Raw genomic sequence first — 18,040 nt, forward strand, 5'->3', positions numbered from 1 at the left:
TTAGATGCATATTCTGCACTGTTTAGTTTTGTTTCTAAATTAACTGAATATTCATAATATCATCGCAAACTGAAACACTACGTCAATAAGGCTTACAACAGAACTATATAACTATATATCGAATAAAGTTTCACTCTAGAGATTATTTTTTAAAAAGAATAAAAATTGAGACCTCGAGCTGAGATCGTTACAAACTGATATACTAATTTGACCATTACTCTTCCATAGAATGAATCAGCTGGTTTGGTTGACCATCTCTCTTACTCCACATCTCAAAGCGGTCTGGTGCTACGACCGCTAGCTCTACCGCATAGAAGAGCGTTCTTGGGGATTGGGAATTCATCTCTGAGAGAAGTGGAGGTTGTGTAGACACGTAAATAGAGCTGTTGTCCTAAGTACTGCCTTGCCCAAAATTCGGATCTTAGGTTCCACATCCCTACGTTGTCCAATGCTATGTATATGGCCGTCCATGAACTCGGGTACACCTATAGATTAATTAATATATTTAATTCACATTTGTCAAAAACATGCACTAGCTTTTGCCGTGAGTTTACCTGAACGGTGCAGCGAGCCAATGCATCGCGAAGATTATACTCATTCCTACTGTCAGGACTCCATTTCCCACCGTCCATTCTATATCACAAGAACACAATAGCATGTTATCATTTTCTAACTAATGCGTGGATCAAGTCAATACACGTACCCAACAACCCAAAAAGAGTATCCATCAAGATGCCAGGTCTGAACTATATTCTCCGGGTTTTCGAAAACAATCTCCACAAAGGTTCTGTAGTCTGCTTGCAAAACAGATGTGTCGAGGTATATTCCACCACCGGTGGGTTGGCTCTGCACGCTTCCAACTCTGTAAACACCATCAATCTTGAAGTAGTCCGCTAGTTTCAAAGGAGTGTCTGCTGGCTTAAACGATACGCTGTTGACCGCGTATCGTTGCTTCCCGTTGACCTGACCAGCAGAGCTAGCGAGTCTGATGGTTCTTGTGGTGTTTATCATACCGTAGTGGTATGATCCTTGTGGGTTAGGCCTTGGTCCACTCGCTGTAAGGTTAGTCCTACAAGACAAGAAGATAACAGAGTCAGACCAAAACACCAAGAATCAGATTTTTTTTTTGTTAAGTCCAAAAAAAAAAAAAAAAATCAGATTTATTTATTTATTTATTTTATATTATATTTTTGGAAAGAAAGGTACCTGATGGCTCGGGCCTGGTTCAAGGACCAGTCGATTTGTATGGTTGGACCACCAGGGATAGGACCAGAGACGCCGCCAGAAGAACCGCTGTAGCGGAGAACGCCAGTGGTGGTGAGGACAGTGGAGGTGAACCGAGAAGAGACCACCACGTAATAATCATGTGCAGGCTGGTCAGCAGTTACAAGGACTGAGTAAGACTGACCAACGTGAACATCGAAAGAAGAGAAAGTAGTCTGAAGAGTGTGAGTTCCTTCGACTTCGACTACTTTCATCTTGTGGTTTTGAATGCGGAAGTTGAGGGAGTGCTGTAGCCCTACATTGGATATTCTCAGCCTGTACGTCTTACCTGAAGAGCTCGATCATAAATTAATCAGTAAACTGGACAATACTGTCTGTATGCTGCCACAGAATATTTACCAAATCACCTTCAATGGGAGGTTTTAACCATTGGAGTCTAAAAACACATATATGTGTATCAGGCCCCGGCTCAAATATGTGATGGACCCTGTGCACGATGGACCAAATTATGCATTGCCATAATATTTCGAGGGCCCTATTTTCCACAAAAATGGACCCTAAATATAAAGAAATTTTCTTTCAAAAAAATGGAGCATTTGCTTTTGCTCCTCTAGCAAATGCCAAGAGCCGCCCCCGATGTGTATGCATGTATATGTATATATTATATGTGTATATATAACTGTGTGGTCCATGATTTTGTGGAAAACCCAATCCAAAGTTTCTTATATATGACCCAGCTTGCGATTCCCAGCCACAGTGACATCCCTAGCCGCCGCTAACCGCCGTCTCCTTAGACGTCGGTTTCGTGACTCGATTCCCCCTAGCCCTCTCAAAATGGGGAGTGGGAAAAAGAAGAAGAAAGTTAAGCGACGCACTCCACCCCGTACCTCACCGCCCTCCAATTCATCTCTGATTCCTGGCGAGAGCTCTCTAGCCTCCGATTCGTCGGAAGAGTCTATTGACACCCGCCTCGACTCTTCTGTTGTCAACCCAGCCGTCTCAGATCCAGCTTCAGATGCCCATATTTTAGATCTGGTTGCTCAGCCGGTCATCTCTGACGCTGAACTCAGCCTATCTCACGATGCGCCTCCGCCTGCTTCTGATGCCCAAGCTATGGTTTCCCCATCAGACTTGGTTGCTCAGCAAGCTGAGACGACGATTGTTAAGGATTGCTCGCTTAATGCTGCAGCTTCTGATGCCCAAACAATGGACCTTTCATTGGATTTGGTTGCTCAGCTGCAGCAAAACGACCACACTACGGAGTCAATGGTTAACGCCGGCTCAACTGATGCGCCTGAGATCACCAGAGACTTGGCTGATCCAGCAAAACAGACTGCAATTGCTAACGGAATCAACAATCAGATTCCTGCCGCCAACAGCAAGGTCACAGACACTTGGTGTGCCCGTGTAAAGGGCCCTATTTTTCAGGAGCAAAGAAACGAAGGTTTCATTCTTCCATCGGGTGAAGTGTGTATCAAAATTCCGAACTCGGTGATTGAAAAGCACAGAAGATCCTGGGAGTCTTTTGTGATTGGTCAATTCTACTCGGATCCTCCTTCGCAAGGGACAATTCGTAACATTGTCAATGGAATTTGGAGTAAACAGTACCGTGACATTGCGGTGTCAAAACTCGAAGGAAACGCTTATCTCTTCAGGATTCCGAACTCTGCCACTAGAAACAGGGTCATCACACAGGTGCAATGGCAAATCGAAGGGAGAACCATGTTTGTTGCTAAGTGGGAGCCTGGAGTAATCCCGGAAAAGCCGGAACTAAAGTCAGCTCCGATCTGGTTAGAGCTAAGGAACGTGCCATTTCAATTCTTCAATGAGGATGGACTTGAACGCATAGCAGGTATGGTTGGCCATCCTAAGTTCCTGCACCCGTCGACTGCTAATAAGACCAACTTGGAAGTAGCAAAAGTATTCACCATCATTGACCCGAGACTGCCTCTACCTGAAGCGGTAAACATACAATTCGACTCTGGTGACATCTATCGTGTGCTTGTGTCAAGTCCATGGATGCCTCCAATCTGTGGCCAATGCAATGATATTGGTCATAACACCAGAAGCTGTAAGAAAGCACCAAAGTTGTGTGCTTCTTGTAAGTCTGAGATGCATGAAACCTCAAATTGTCCGAAGGTCAAACCTGCATCAGCCAACGGGTCAGGCAAGAAAACCCGTAGAGGGAGATCTACATCTAAAGCCAGAAACCCTCATGTGCCGCAGGGAAAATTCAGCTCTGCATCAGCCCAAGTCTATAGACCCAAGGTGAACTCCAATGACGTGATACAGGGGAGGCAAAGTGTATTGGAAGAAGGGGGTACTAGTAATTCATCTCAACGTCCAGAAGACACATAAACAGTTGGTCATGTCTCGCCCAGCTACCTACTAAAACTGCACCTGCTGATACTGGTGCTTCACAGCAACCAAATACTACTCATCCACGTGATCCGGCGTCTCGGGCATCCTCTGTTTGCTCTGATGCTGAACCTGACTCTTCGGATACTGATTCGTCGGGGTCTGACAAGGAGGAGGGAGAGATTCTGGAGTATGAAAAGGACCCTAGCTTCAAAATGAAGAATCGACATTCGGGTAGAAACAAATCTCGGGGCAAGGCCCCATCAAATCTTTAAGTATGTGTACAGATCTTTTTTGTTGGAACGTGCGAGGGTTTAACAAGTTTAGTCACCGCAACGGTTTCAAGAAATGGATTCATAAAAATAAACCATTATTCGGAGGTATTATAGAGACCAGAGTCAAGCAACCTAAGATTGGGAAACTTGTAGCTTCGGTTCTCCGTGGCTGGTCTTATGCGGATAACTACTCTTTCTCGGAGCTTGGGAAGATCTGGATTTAATGGCACTCAAGTGTGAAGGTTGTGGTTCTTGCAAAATCTCTGCAACAAATCACTTGTGAGGTCCATCTCCCAGACCTGCCTGAACCTCTTATTGTCACTATTATCTATGCAGCAAACAGTAACTCTCTTAGGGTTGTGCTCTGGGCTGAAATTGAATTACTCGATGTGTCTCCTTTGATTGAGGGTAAGCCATGGTCTGTTTTAGGGGATTTCAACCAGACTCTGTCACCACAGGAACACTCCTCCCCGAGGTCCCTCAACATCGACAAACACATGCGTCTTCTTAGCCAATGCTTAATTCACTCCGACTTGGAAGACCTTCATTTCAGAGGTGAGGTTTTCACTTGGTGGAACAAAAGGAAGACATCCCCGATTGCTAAAAAGCTTGATAGAATATTGGTGAATGATCTTTGGTATGAGTCTTTTCCAAACTCCTTGGCTCACTTTGATAATCCAGACTTCTCTGATCATGCTTGCTCAACCATCTCTCTCAAGCCGAACCTGCAGAGAAAGAAAAAGCCTTTCAAGTTTTATAATTTCCTACTTCAAAACCCGGATTTCGTTCCTACTATGACGGAGAAGTGGTACTCTTTTAATATTAGAGGCTCTGCAATGTTTATTCTGTCTGAAAAGCTTAGACTGCTGAAAAAGTTTATAAGAGACTTCAGTAAGGCAAACTACTCAGAACTGGAAAAAAGGGTCAGTGAGGCTCATGCTCCCCTACACGACCCTTCACCTTCTAATGCTGTATTGGAACTCGATGCACAGTTAAAGTGGCAGGACTTGGCAGCGGCCGAGGCGTCTTTCCTCCTACAGCGATCAAGAATTTTATGGCTGGGCAATGGTGATGCCCCTACGTCTTATTATCATCGTATGGTCAATGCTCGTAAAGCTATTAATTACATCCACTTCCCCACTGATGATAATGGCGTCAGATATGAGAATCATTCGGAGATTGAGAATCACTGTGTGGATTACTTCTCGAATATTATGGGTAGCGACATTGATCACCGAATGTTTCAGCAAGATGACTTGAACCTTCTATTTGATTTTCGCTGCTCTCCAGAGGATCGACTTAGCTTTACAGCCGAGTTCTCCACTCAGGAAATCAAAGATGTCTTCTTCTCTCTCCCTAGAAACAAAACCAGCGGCCCGGATGGCTACTCAGCCGAGTTCTTCACCGCCTGTTGGCAAGTCATTGGCCCGGAGGTCACTGCTGCTGTGAGGGAATTTTTTAGATCAGGGCAGATGCTTAGACAATGGAATGCAACAACCTTAATTCTCATTCCAAAGGTGAACAACGCATCTTCGGCCACTGAATTTCGTCCTATCTCTCGTCTAAATACCGTCTATAAAGTCATCTCGAAATTGATCTCCATCAGACTTAAGGCCGTTCTCCCTAGAGTGATCTCTCAGGCTCAATCAGCTTTCATGCCTTCACATCTGCTGGCTGAGAATGTTCTTCTGGCTACAGACTTGGTTAAAGGGTATAGTAATTCGAATTCTGAGCCAAAAGCCATGCTAAAAGTGGATCTTAAAAAGGCTTTTGACTCAGTAAGGTGGGACTTTATTATTGGCATCATCAGAGCCTTATCAATTCCGGAAACGTTCATCAACTGGATTTACCAATGTATCTCGACAGCTACGTTCTCGGTCTCCATCAATGGCGCTTCTGCGGGATTTTTCAATAGCACAAGAGGTATAAGGCAAGGAGATCCGATGTCTCCTTACCTGTTTGTTCTTACCATGGAAGGCCTCTCTCGACTACTCTACTCAAGGTATGAATATGGCTCTATTGGTTATCACCCTAGAACCTCTGAAGTCAAAATCTCGCACTTGATGTTTGCCGATGATGTTATGGTGTTTTTCGATGGCAAAGCGGATTCACTTCATGGTATTACGGAATGTCTCTCTGATTTTGCCTCCTGATCCGGTCTCTCCATGAATATTAGCAAAACAGAGTTGTATCACTCGGGTCTAACAGTTGCTGAAACAAATGATATCTCGGCGTATGGATTCACTGCTGGGTCTCTTCCGGTTAGATATTTGGGGCTTCCCCTCATGAGCAGGAAACTCCGTATTGCAGAGGATGAACCGCTAATCAATAAACTCCTTGCTCGCTTCTGGTCATGGTCTGTTAAAGCTCTATCTTTCGCTGGAAGGCTGCAATTAATTGCCACTGTCATTTATGGAACGGTCAATTTCTGGATGTCGGTTTTCATCCTTCCTAAGGGTTGTATCAAAAGGATTGAGTCGCTCTGCTCCAGATTCATGTGGGCCGGTAACACTGATACTAGTGGCAAAGCTAAGATCGCTTGGACTACTGTCTGTCTCCCAAAGGCTGAGGGGGGACTAGGCATTCGAAGTTTAACAATGTGGAACAAAGTGCTCTGCCTCAGATTTCTTTGGCTGCTCTTTTCGGACAGTAAATCGTTGTGGGCAATATGGAATAGACGTTACAATTTACAAGGTAAGAGTCTCTGGACTTTAGAGATTTCCACTTCGAACTCTTGGACTTGGAATCACTTGCTAAAGTTGAGGGAGCTTGGGATGCAATTTGTTAAACCAATCCTTGGAAAAGGCCACAGTGTGAGCTTTTGGTATGATGCTTGGACCCCTTTCGGAAGTCTTATTAATTTCTTAGGTCAGCACGCTGTCACGGACTGATTTCTTCACAGCAATCAGGACGTGCGGCCTTAGCAACTTTCCTCCTTTGGTTTGCTAAGTCAGCCTTTCGGACAACTCGCCCAGCACTTAGAGAGAGAGTATGGACGATTTTTAGAGAGAGGGAGTTTGTAGAAGAGTTTTCTTATTAAAACTTGGTGGTTTTACAAGTGAGGGGTGATCCCCTTTATATACACTTTCTCCTCCTCAACGGACGGTTCCGATCAAATTGATCTAACGGTTGTGAGGGTTCTTCTCAAGTGTTCTACAAGTTTCTACACTTCTCTACACTTTTCTACACTTCTCCATATCTAAGATATTTTACAAAAGACTTAAAGCTTAAGAAAATACTTAGTGGAGTGGGCTTGATTCACCTTTGGCCCGACCCGATCTTTGGTTGTCTTCATGGACGTTTTGGGTTAAAACGGGCCGTGACATCCTCCCCCACCTAAGCCGGTGACGCCCTCGTCGCCGTGTATGCCTTCAGTATGTCCCGGAATTGCCACAAGTCTTCCTCCGATTCCCATGTTGCTTCTGCCTCTGGCAGTCCTTTCCACTTAATGAGGAAATGGGTCTGTCTCGGGACTCCTCGCTTCCTTACTTCCTTGGACGCCAGAACCTCTTCGACCTCTTTGTCATACGACTTAGTCACCACAGGTGGTGCTCGAGTCGAAACCCTTCGGGTTTGGTCGTCCTCATCAGCATGGTACGGTTTCAGCATGCTAACATGAAAGACCGGATGGATCTTAAGAGTATCCGGTAGGTCGATCCGGTAGGTCGATCCGGTAGGAAACCTTTCCCACTTTTCCAACAATCTCAAACGGTCCTTCGTACCTCCGGATCAAGCCTTTGTGTAGGCTCCGGAATGCCTTGAACTGTTGTGGAAGTAATTTCACAAGTACAAGGTCGCCCACTGAGTATTCCGAAGACCGTCTCTTCTCATCTGCCCATTTCTTCATCCGTTTTCGGGATTTCTCCAAACATGCTCGGGCAAGGTCAGCATGTTCTTCCCACTGCTTAGCCATTATGAACGCTCCAGGACTCTTCCCTTCAGTCCTTGGTGTGGCCAAGGTGTGCGGAGTCAATGGCTGTTGTCCCGTTGCAAGCTCGAATGGACTCCGTCCCGTCGCCTCGCTGCGTTGAAGATTGTATGAGAACTGGGCTATGTCCAACAACTTCGCCCAGTCCCGTTGGTTAGCGCTTACAAAGTGACGGAGATAACTTTCAAGCAAGGCATTCACCCTTTCGGTCTGTCCATCAGATTGCGGGTGAAAGCTGGTTGAGAAGCTCAGTTCCGTCCCAAGTATTTTGAACAGCTCTGTCCATAAACGCCCAGTGAACCGGGGATCCCGGTCACTTACAATATTCTGAGGCAGTCCCCAAAGCTTCACCACGTTCTTGAAGAACGCCCTTGCTGCCTCTTCCGCAGTGCAGTCCCGATCACAAGCCACGAACGTCCCATATTTAGAAAATCGATCCACAATCACGAGGATGGATCCAAACCCTTCGGACTTAGGTAACGCACTGATGAAATCAAGCGAGACCGAGTCCCATGGTCGCTCCGGGATGGGTAGTGGTTGTAACAATCCCGCGGGCTGCTTGTTTTCCGACTTGTCTTGTTGGCAGACTAGACAAGTTTTCACATAAAGCTCCACGGTATCCCTCATCCGTGGCCAATAGTATCCAGCTTCGACGAGTGCCATTGTTCTTTTCTATCCCGGATGGCCCGCCCATCGCGTATCGTGGCACTCCCGGATTATATCACGTCGAAGACTTTCCCACTTAGGCACATAAAGCCTTCGACCTTTGGTGTAGAGTAACCCGTCCTCTACCCAAAATCGATGCACCTTCCCCTCGTTGGATAGCTTCACCAGCTCCTTAGCGACTGGATCATGTTCTAGTCCCTCTCTAATTCGAGCCATAATAGTCCCCTTGACTTGGCTCATCGCTGCCAGCTCCGCCTTCCGACTTAGTGCATCGGCCACTACATTCACCTTTCCTGGCTTGTACTCCAAAGTGTAATCGAACTCAGCCAGGAAGTCTTGCCATCTCGCTTGTTTCGGGGACAACTTCTTCTGGGTTTGGAAGTAACTCGTTGCCACATTGTCCGTCTTGACCGAGAAATGCGCCCCGAGAAGGTAGTGTCTCCAAACTCGCAAGCAATGGACTATCGCGGTCATCTCTTTCTCTTGAACCGTGTACCGCCGTTCAGTCTCATTGAGCTTACGGCTTTCAAAAGCAACTGGATGTCCATTTTGCATCAGCACTCCCCCAATAGCAAAGTCGGAGGCATCCGTGTGTAACTCGAAAGGGAGACTGAAGTCGGGTAAGGCAAGGACGGGTTCCTGGCTTACCGCAGTCTTCAGTTCCTCGAAGGCCTCTTGACAAGATCCGGACCAGTCCCATGTCTTCCCTTTCTTGAGAAGGTCCGTCAGTGGTGCTGCTTTCTTTGAGTATCCCTCGATGAACCGACGATAATAGTTGACCAGACCAAGAAAAGATCGCAACTCCGTTACCTTGGTCGGGGCCTCCCACTCCATAATTGCTTTGACCTTCGGTTCATCCATCTTCAGCTTTCCATGGCCGATAACATGGCCAAGGAACTGAACTTCCTTGGTGGCAAAAGTACACTTCTCTCGCTTCACAAACAACTCATTCTCGCGGAAAACCCGGAATACTGTCCGCAAGTGTTCCACATGCTCCTCCATCGAGTTGCTGTAGATAACGATATCATCCAAGTATGCCACCACAAACCGATCCAAGTAGGGCTGTAGGATCTGGTTCATTAGAGTACAAAACGTGGCGGGGGCGTTCGTAAGACCGAATGGCATCACCATCCACTCGAACGACCCATACCGTGTTATGCACGCAGTCTTCGGCTCGTCCCCTTCCGCTATCCGGACTTGGTAGTAACCCTTCTGCAAGTCCATCTTCGTATAGACTTTCGCCCCACCAAGTCTATCGAATAGATCAGCAATCAGCGGAATGGGATAACGGTTCTTGATCGTTACCTTGTTAAGGGCCCGATAGTCCACGCACATCCTCAATGAGCCATCATGCTTCTTTTGGAACAGAACCGGGGCCCCATAAGGTGCCTTCGACGGTCTCAGCTTCCCCGTCGATAATAACTCATCGAGTTGTTTCCGTAACTCCTCTAGTTCGGATGAAGCCATTCTATAAGGTGCCATAGATGGTGGTTTGGCTCCTGGCTCCAATTCGATCTGGTGGTCCACCGCCCTCCTTGGTGGTAGCTTCTCTGGCAACTTTGCCGGCATAACGTCCTTGTTCTCCTCAAGGACCGTTTTGATGATTTGAGGGATGTCCTCCACTTTATTGGGCTCATCCTCCACCTTCATCATGGCCAAAAACGTGGGTTCACCCTTCTTCACCCCCTTGGTGAGCTGCATCGCCGATAGTTGTCTCGTCCCTTCACTTTTCTCTTCCAAGGTCGGAATCATGCACGGTGAACCCTTCTCGAGGATGCAGACAGAGCTCAATGCAGGCATGGGTATGGCTGAGACTTGTCTCATGAAGTCCATACCCAAGACTACCTTGAAATCGTCCATGGGAATGACTGAGAAGTTCACCGGGCCGCTCCAGCTTCCCAGCTTCATCCCGACGCCTCGAGCTATACCATTGACAGGCTGAGCCCTTGCATTCACCGTCTTCATCCAACCATCCTTCTTGGACCACTTGACGCCAAGCCTCACAGCTTCGTCTGTCGCCATGAAGTTGTGAGTGGCGCCCGTGTCCACCATCACTCGGGTCGGCTTATCGTTGATCCAAGCTTCCACGTACATGAGCCCTTTGCTCGTCGGCTTCACTACCGGGTTAGCCTTTAGGGCGTTGAGAAGTTGCAACGACCCCATCTTTCCGGGTTCCCCTTCTGGAGTCTCGGGGTCCCGACTTTCCATAATAGCCGATAAAGACCCCATCTTTGGGCAGTCCTTCATTGCATGTGGCCCCTTGCACACAAAGCATCCTCCCTTAGGAACAAAGGACTTTTTTCTTGCCTCGAAGTCTTCCCGACGAACACCCTTCTCAAAACTCCTTGAGTTGGATGGTCGGCCAGTGTCCCGTTTTGCTCCCCCACCTTTGGCCAAGACCTGCTCCTTCTTCTTCGAGGACTCGGACGGACCAGAGGTACGAAAGTCAATTAGCGACTCGGCCACCGCGATGGCCTCGTCCACCGTCTTAACTCCCCGACGCTGCAACTCTTGCTTGGCCCAAGATTGCAGTCCATCGGTGAAGTAGAACACCAGATCCTCTGCGGTCATATTCGGAATCTGAAGCATGAGCGTTGTGAACTCCTTCACATAGTCCCGGATCGAGCCACGCTGTCGAAGTTCCCTCAACTTCTTGCGGGCCTCATATATGACGTTCTCCGGGTAGAACTGCCGCTTCAGTTCCTTCTTGAAATCATCCCAAGTATCGATCCGGCATGTTCCTTGCTCGATCTCGGAATGCTTCCTTCGCCACCATAGCATGGCTGTGTCCGACAGGTAGGACGTCGCAGCCTTCACCTTCGCATTCTCAGCTACCACGCTGAGATTGTCGAAGTATATCCCCATCTGCCAAAGGAAATTCTCGACCTCCTTGGCATCACGCACACCGTTGAACCGGTTTGGTTTCGGAAGCTCAACCTTACCAAAACTGGTTCCGCCAACGGCTCCAGCGTTTGCGCTTGCCCTCTTGACCAGCGTGATGTCTTCCTCCATCGCAGTAAAGCGTGCCTTCATCCCCTCGATGTCATCACGCAAAGCCTGCATGGATCCCGTCACCAGCTCCTCGAGCCGAATGAACCGAGAGTCCAAGTCGGCAGCATTTTGCTTGACTTCCTCAAGCCCACCGAACACAACACTCTCCAGCTCAGTGACGGTATGCTCGACCCTCTCGAGCTTATCACCCATCTCGCCCACAGCCACACCCAAAGCCTCACGAGAAACACTCTTTTCCCGCTGGGTGCCAGCACGTGTGGCCGTGGACTCCCTTCCACGCTCCTCCACGCCGGACTGTGAGCTCGTTTCTTTTTGTTTATCTCCCTTAGCCATTTTCTCCGTTCGGCCAGAGTCTCCTCTTGTTTGGATCGTAACTCAGCTCTGATACCAACTGTCACGGACTGATTTCTTCACAGCAATCAGGACGTGCGGCCTTAGCAACTTTCCTCCTTTGGTTTGCTAAGTCAGCCTTTCGGACAACTCGCCCAGCACTTAGAGAGAGAGTATGGACGATTTTTAGAGAGAGGGAGTTTGTAGAAGAGTTTTCTTATTAAAACTTGGTGGTTTTACAAGTGAGGGGTGATCCCCTTTATATACACTTTCTCCTCCTCAACGGACGGTTCAGATCAAATTGATCTAACGGTTGTGAGGGTTCTTCTCAAGTGTTCTACAAGTTTCTACACTTCTCTACACTTTTCTACACTTCTCCATATCTAAGATATTTTACAAAAGACTTAAAGCTTAAGAAAATACTTAGTGGAGTGGGCTTGATTCACCTTTGGCCCGACCCGATCTTTGGTTGTCTTCATGGACGTTTTGGGTTAAAACGGGCCGTGACAACGCGCCCCGTCAGCTCCGAGTCCCTCTCCATAGTATTGTGTCTGAAGCGTGTAGTACATCTGGTTGGAATATCGCCTCGCCGAGATCAAACAGGGCTCTAGAGCTTCATACCTATCTAACTACCATTCCCTGTCCGACATTCTCTGAGATGCCTGATTCATACACGTGGTGTACAACTTCTAGGGAGGAGCCGAAGTTTAATGCATCAAATACTTGGCAGGTTCTCCGGCCAAGGGGGCCGATTCAGACTGCATCAGGCCTCATATGGTTCAAGGGAGCAATTCCGAGAAACAGTTTCAACATGTGGGTAGCCAACATGAATAGATTACCAACTAGAGCAAGACTTGCTTCATGGGGCTTTCCTGTCCCCACTGCTTGCTGCCTTTGCTCTGCCTATATGGAAACAAGAGATCACATGTTCTTGTCTTGTAGCTACAGTTCTACAGTTTGGGGGCTATGCATTGGGACGCTAAATCCTCCATCTAGGATGTTTAGCACCTGGTCTGAGCTACTCTCCTGGATCAGAGGCAATTCTCCATCGGCTCCTTCTTTGCTAAGGAAGTTAACGGCTCAATCCATCTTATATCATCTTTGGAAGCAAAAGAATAATGTCTTGCACAACCACATTGTATTACCGCCAGAAGCGATCTTCAGAAACATTGACAAGGAGATGCGAAATACAATTACGGCTAGAAGAGGGAGGAAGCATTTTCTCGATCTAATGGCAAAGTGGATGCGTTGAGATGAGATGAATTTCTTAGGTCAACACGCGCCCCGTCAGCTCCGAGTCCCTCTCCATAGTACTGTGTCTGAAGCGTGTAGTACATCTGGTTGGAATATCGCCTCGCCGAGATCAAACAGGGCTCTAGAGCTTCATACCTATCTAACTACCATTCCCTGTCCGACATTCTCTGAGATGCCTGATTCATACACGTGGTGTACAACTTCTAGGGAGGAGCCGAAGTTTAATGCATCAAATACTTGGCAGGTTCTCCGGCCAAGGGGGCCGATTCAGACTGCATCAGGCCTCATATGGTTCAAGGGAGCAATTCCGAGAAACAGTTTCAACATGTGGGTAGCCAACATGAATAGATTACCAACTAGAGCAAGACTTGCTTCATGGGGCTTTCCTGTCCCCACTGCTTGCTGCCTTTGCTCTGCCTATATGGAAACAAGAGATCACATGTTCTTGTCTTGTAGCTACAGTTCTACAGTTTGGGGGCTATGCATTGGGACGCTAAATCCTCCATCTAGGATGTTTAGCACCTGGTCTGAGCTACTCTCCTGGATCAGAGGCAATTCTCCATCGGCTCCTTCTTTGCTAAGGAAGTTAACGGCTCAATCCATCTTATATCATCTTTGGAAGCAAAAGAATAATGTCTTGCACAACCACATTGTATTACCGCCAGAAGCGATCTTCAGAAACATTGACAAGGAGATGCGAAATACAATTACGGCTAGAAGAGGGAGGAAGCATTTTCTCGATCTAATGGCAAAGTGGATGCGTTGAGATGAGATGAATTTCTTAGGTCAGCACGCGCCCCGTCAGCTCCGAGTCCCTCTCCATAGTACTGTGTCTGAAGCGTGTAGTACATCTGGTTGGAATATCGCCTCGCCGAGATCAAACAGGGCTCTAGAGCTTCATACCTATCTAACTACTATTCCCTGCCCGACATTCTCTGAGATGCCTGATTCATACACGTGGTGTACAACTTCTAGGGAGGAGCCGAAGTTTAATGCATCAAATACTTGGCAGGTTCTCCGGCCAAGGGGGCCGATTCAGACTGCATCAGGCCTCATATGGTTCAAGGGAGCAATTCCGAGAAACAGTTTCAACATGTGGGTAGCCAACATGAATAGATTACCAACTAGAGCAAGACTTGCTTCATGGGGCTTTCCTGTCCCTACTGCTTGCTGCCTTTGCTCTGCCTATATGGAAACAAGAGATCACCTGTTCTTGTCTTGTAGCTACAGTTCTACAGTTTGGGGGCTATGCATTGGGACGCTAAATCCTCCATCTAGGATGTTTAGCACCTGGTCTGAGCTACTCTCCTGGATCAGAGGCAATTCTCCATCGGCTCCTTCTTTGCTAAGGAAGTTAGCGGCTCAATCAATCTTATACCATCTTTGGAAGCAAAGGAATAATGTCTTGCACAACCACATTGTATTACCGCCAGAAGCGATCTTCAGAAACATTGACAAGGAGATGCGAAATACAATTACGGCTAGAAGAGGGAGGAAGCATTTTCTCGATCTAATGGCAAAGTGGATGCGTTGAGATGAGATGAAATTTTGGCAATCCTTCCTTGTTACTACCTTGTTTTTTCCTTTTTTGCCAAGGTGTAACAAATCTTAGATTTTATTTCGTAAAATCTGAACCTTCATTTTAATGATATTTACCTTTTAGCAAAAAAAAAAGTTTCTTAATTTTTTTTAAGAAATTACTACTACATGAATTTTCTTATATATTATTTAAACAACCTGAATTATCCAATTGTTATCCGAAAAAAACGAATAACTTTTAACTTTGACCCAAAAAACTGAAACCGAGCTGAATTCGAATGGCATTTTCTCGATCTAATGGCAAAGTGGATGCATTGAGATTAGATGAAATTTTGGCAATCCTTCCTTGTTACTCCTTGTTTTTTCCTTTTTTTGCCAAGATGTAACAAATCTTAGATTTTATTTCGTAAAATCTGAACTTCATTTTAATGATATTTACCTTTTAGCAAAAAAAAAAAGTTTCTTAATTTTTTTTTCAAGAAATTACTACTACATGAATTTTCTTATATATTATTTAAACAACCCGAATTATCCAATTGTTATCCGAAAAAAACGAATAACTTTTAACTTTGACCCAAAAAACTGAAACCGAGCTGAATTCGAATTCCCCCCCCCCCCAATGATATTATATGGTTAGAATTCCAACACTGTTATCGAAAACCAGAAGAACAAAATCAAAACCAAAATTCATGAATCAGAACCTATAGTTTTATACTCAAAAATCTAAAACCAAACCAAACCAAACTGAAAATCTAACGCACAAAAAGTAGCTATCAGAAACAAAGAGAAGCAGAAAGGGGCAAAACCTTGTTCAACATTGAGAGTGGCACCAGTTCCACGGCCATTGATGAGGATACCATCTGGTAAAGGAAGCTTCCTACCACTATCAAGCTTTGCCTTCAAATCCTACAAACGAGAAAAACACACCTAGTTAATAAATCCGGTTCAATTTTTCCTCGGTTATCTTTTTTTGAAAACCAATTCCAATTCCCGGTTTGGGATGCAGTTAACATTTAAAAAAAAACACACACACAATTGAAAATCAAAATCTTGAAACAGGGTTACTTGTCATTCAAGCATACTAAGAACGCCTTAAACCCTTACCGTGTGATTGGATTTATACCAGTCTCCTATGAGAACAGTGTAATCTCCGGCGGGGTCAGGGAAAGGGACGGGAATCCTAGGACGACTGAGGATACGGATGCCACCAAAACCACCGGCGGCTTTGTGGAAAGCGAGAGAAGGAAAGTAGTAGAAACTTCCGATCTGGTCTTTCACCTGAAGCATGTAAGTGTAATTCTTCCCCGGCGGGATCGGGCATGTCGTTCCGTACACTCCGTCCACGTACGAGTTCCTCCTCTGCTGTACGCCATTCCTATAATTATTATTATTTTCAAAATATTAGTACTAGATTTTACTCCAAAAGCTATTATGAATTGTTAATCTAGCACTGCACCCTGTTTTAAAAGTGTGCATAAACTGAATACAGCTAATATAGTTTGGTATGGTGGTGGACCCATTTACCCCACATGTACATGTTTTGAAACATAGTGCAATACTCACTGTATTATCACCCCATCCATAAGAGCATAATTATAAATGTTATTATTTTCAAAGTACTCTGAATTGCTGATTTTACCCCCACCCTGAAAGTTTGCATACATTTGAATACAACCAATAGTTCGGTAAGGTGGTTCCCTCACATGTAAATGTTTTGAAAATATAGTGCAATAGTCACTGTATTAATTATTATCACCACATGCGTAAGAGTATAGTTTATAAATGTTCATTTCCAAAATATTAGGTTTTACCCCAAAAGTATACTGAATTATTAATCATGCCCCCTACCCTAAAAAGTTTTGCATAAACTTGAATACAGCTGGTAGTTTGGTAAGGTAGTGGACCATTTTCCCATGTGCGAATGTGTTGAAAATATAGTGCAATAGTTACTATGTATTATCACCTCATGCATAAAAGCATAACTATAAATGTTATTATTTAGTTTTTACCCAAAAGTAATCTGAATTGCTGATATTACCCTTACCCTAAAAAAGTTTGCACAAAATTGAATACAGCTGTTATAGTTTGGTAAGGTGGTGGACCATTCCCCCACATGTAAATGTTTGATAATATAGTGCAATAGTCACTCTACCACTACCACCCCATGCATAATAAAAGCATAAATCATAATTTATTTTATAATGTGTTTTAATTAAATTTAACCCCAATCACCGCAACTAATCATGTCGTATGTGGGTAAATAGTTATTTCGTGGACTGAGTCCGACATGAAAGTGGCCAAAAACCAAAAATCCCACGTACTTGATTGTTTTACGCATGTTTTTTTTACGTCACTAATAAAAAGTAAGAAAGTAAAATACTACTCAGAAGCAACGTAAACTAGTAGCCAACTAGGCCTAGCAACTATTATCAATCGACAGAGACTTCAATGTTAAAGGTACCTAACTTTTGAGTTAAACTCAAATTCTTGTAATTACAGACTTGTAAAAAGACTTACCATGAAAGGAGGAAAGGTTCGTCGAGGTTATTGAAGATGTTGATGACGAGATTGTCATTAGTAACGGAGTGAATGTCCGGTCCGGGAAACTTGCCGTCGATCAGAATACCCTGAACCAGAAAAACAAACCGGATCTTGAAAAAAAAACAAACCGGAAATTTATCTTCTACGAGATCAATACTGGTTTAGTTATTAGTACCTGTTGGCGAACGCCGAGTGGGTAGATGTCACCGTATGTGACGTTCCAGTTAAAGAATCTGTACGGATCTTCTGCCGTCACAGCAAAGAGAAGGGAAAACAAGATGGTTAATGTGGTGGCGAATGAGGCATTGGCCGCCATTTTTGGTGGAAGCCGATGAATTAAGAAATGTATTTTTGGCGTGATATTTGAGTCTAGAGTAATGTAGAGAAGAGAAGGCACGTATTAATAAGAGTTGACAGTAAAGAGATAGCTAGGGGGAGAGGGAAAGAGAGAGAGAGAGAGATGATATAGAGGGAATGAATACACGAGAAGAAAACAAAGGTCAGTGTCGGTGGCTGGACCCACGAGCTACTCGGTGTTGCTTTGAAATATGTATTTGTCACCTACAATCCACATGGGGCATGGCTTGGCAAATTGGCCATTTTATATGGTTTTTGCCCTAAAAACATTAATATTAAAACAAAATGAGTAATAATCATTTAGTACAAATGATTATTAGTGGTAATCTTTGGGTGAAGGATTAACAATTGGATTGTTTTTTGGCAAACATTGGGTGATGGATTAACAGTATTGGATTTTTCTTCTTTCCAATCGTCAGTTTAATTAACTATTCTCTGCTTTTGGAGGGGGAACCTGCGGTAATTCATTAGGACACACAACATGGGATCGTTTATTTTTGTCTGTCTTATACTCCCTTTGGATTTAAATATAAGATGTTTAAGGTTTTACACACAT

General features: G+C 45.1%; 1 protein-coding gene across 1 annotated transcript; it reads right to left on the minus strand.

The window, feature by feature from the left end:
* Positions 1 to 26: 26 nt before the first annotated feature.
* LOC106381391 (L-ascorbate oxidase homolog) lies at positions 27 to 17,587 on the minus strand. The gene is made up of 8 exons (XM_013821293.3): positions 17,303 to 17,587; positions 17,104 to 17,213; positions 15,691 to 15,961; positions 15,393 to 15,492; positions 1,207 to 1,552; positions 704 to 1,069; positions 555 to 633; positions 27 to 485 (listed from the first exon to the last, which is right to left on the minus strand). Exons 1-8 carry the CDS (start codon positions 17,441 to 17,443, stop codon positions 273 to 275), a joined length of 1,626 nt encoding a protein of 541 aa, XP_013676747.2. The 5' UTR covers positions 17,444 to 17,587; the 3' UTR covers positions 27 to 272.
* Positions 17,588 to 18,040: the final 453 nt, after the last annotated feature.

Source organism: Brassica napus, chromosome C2, assembly GCF_020379485.1.
Source record: "Brassica napus cultivar Da-Ae chromosome C2, Da-Ae, whole genome shotgun sequence".
Classification (NCBI taxonomy): domain Eukaryota; kingdom Viridiplantae; phylum Streptophyta; class Magnoliopsida; order Brassicales; family Brassicaceae; genus Brassica; species Brassica napus.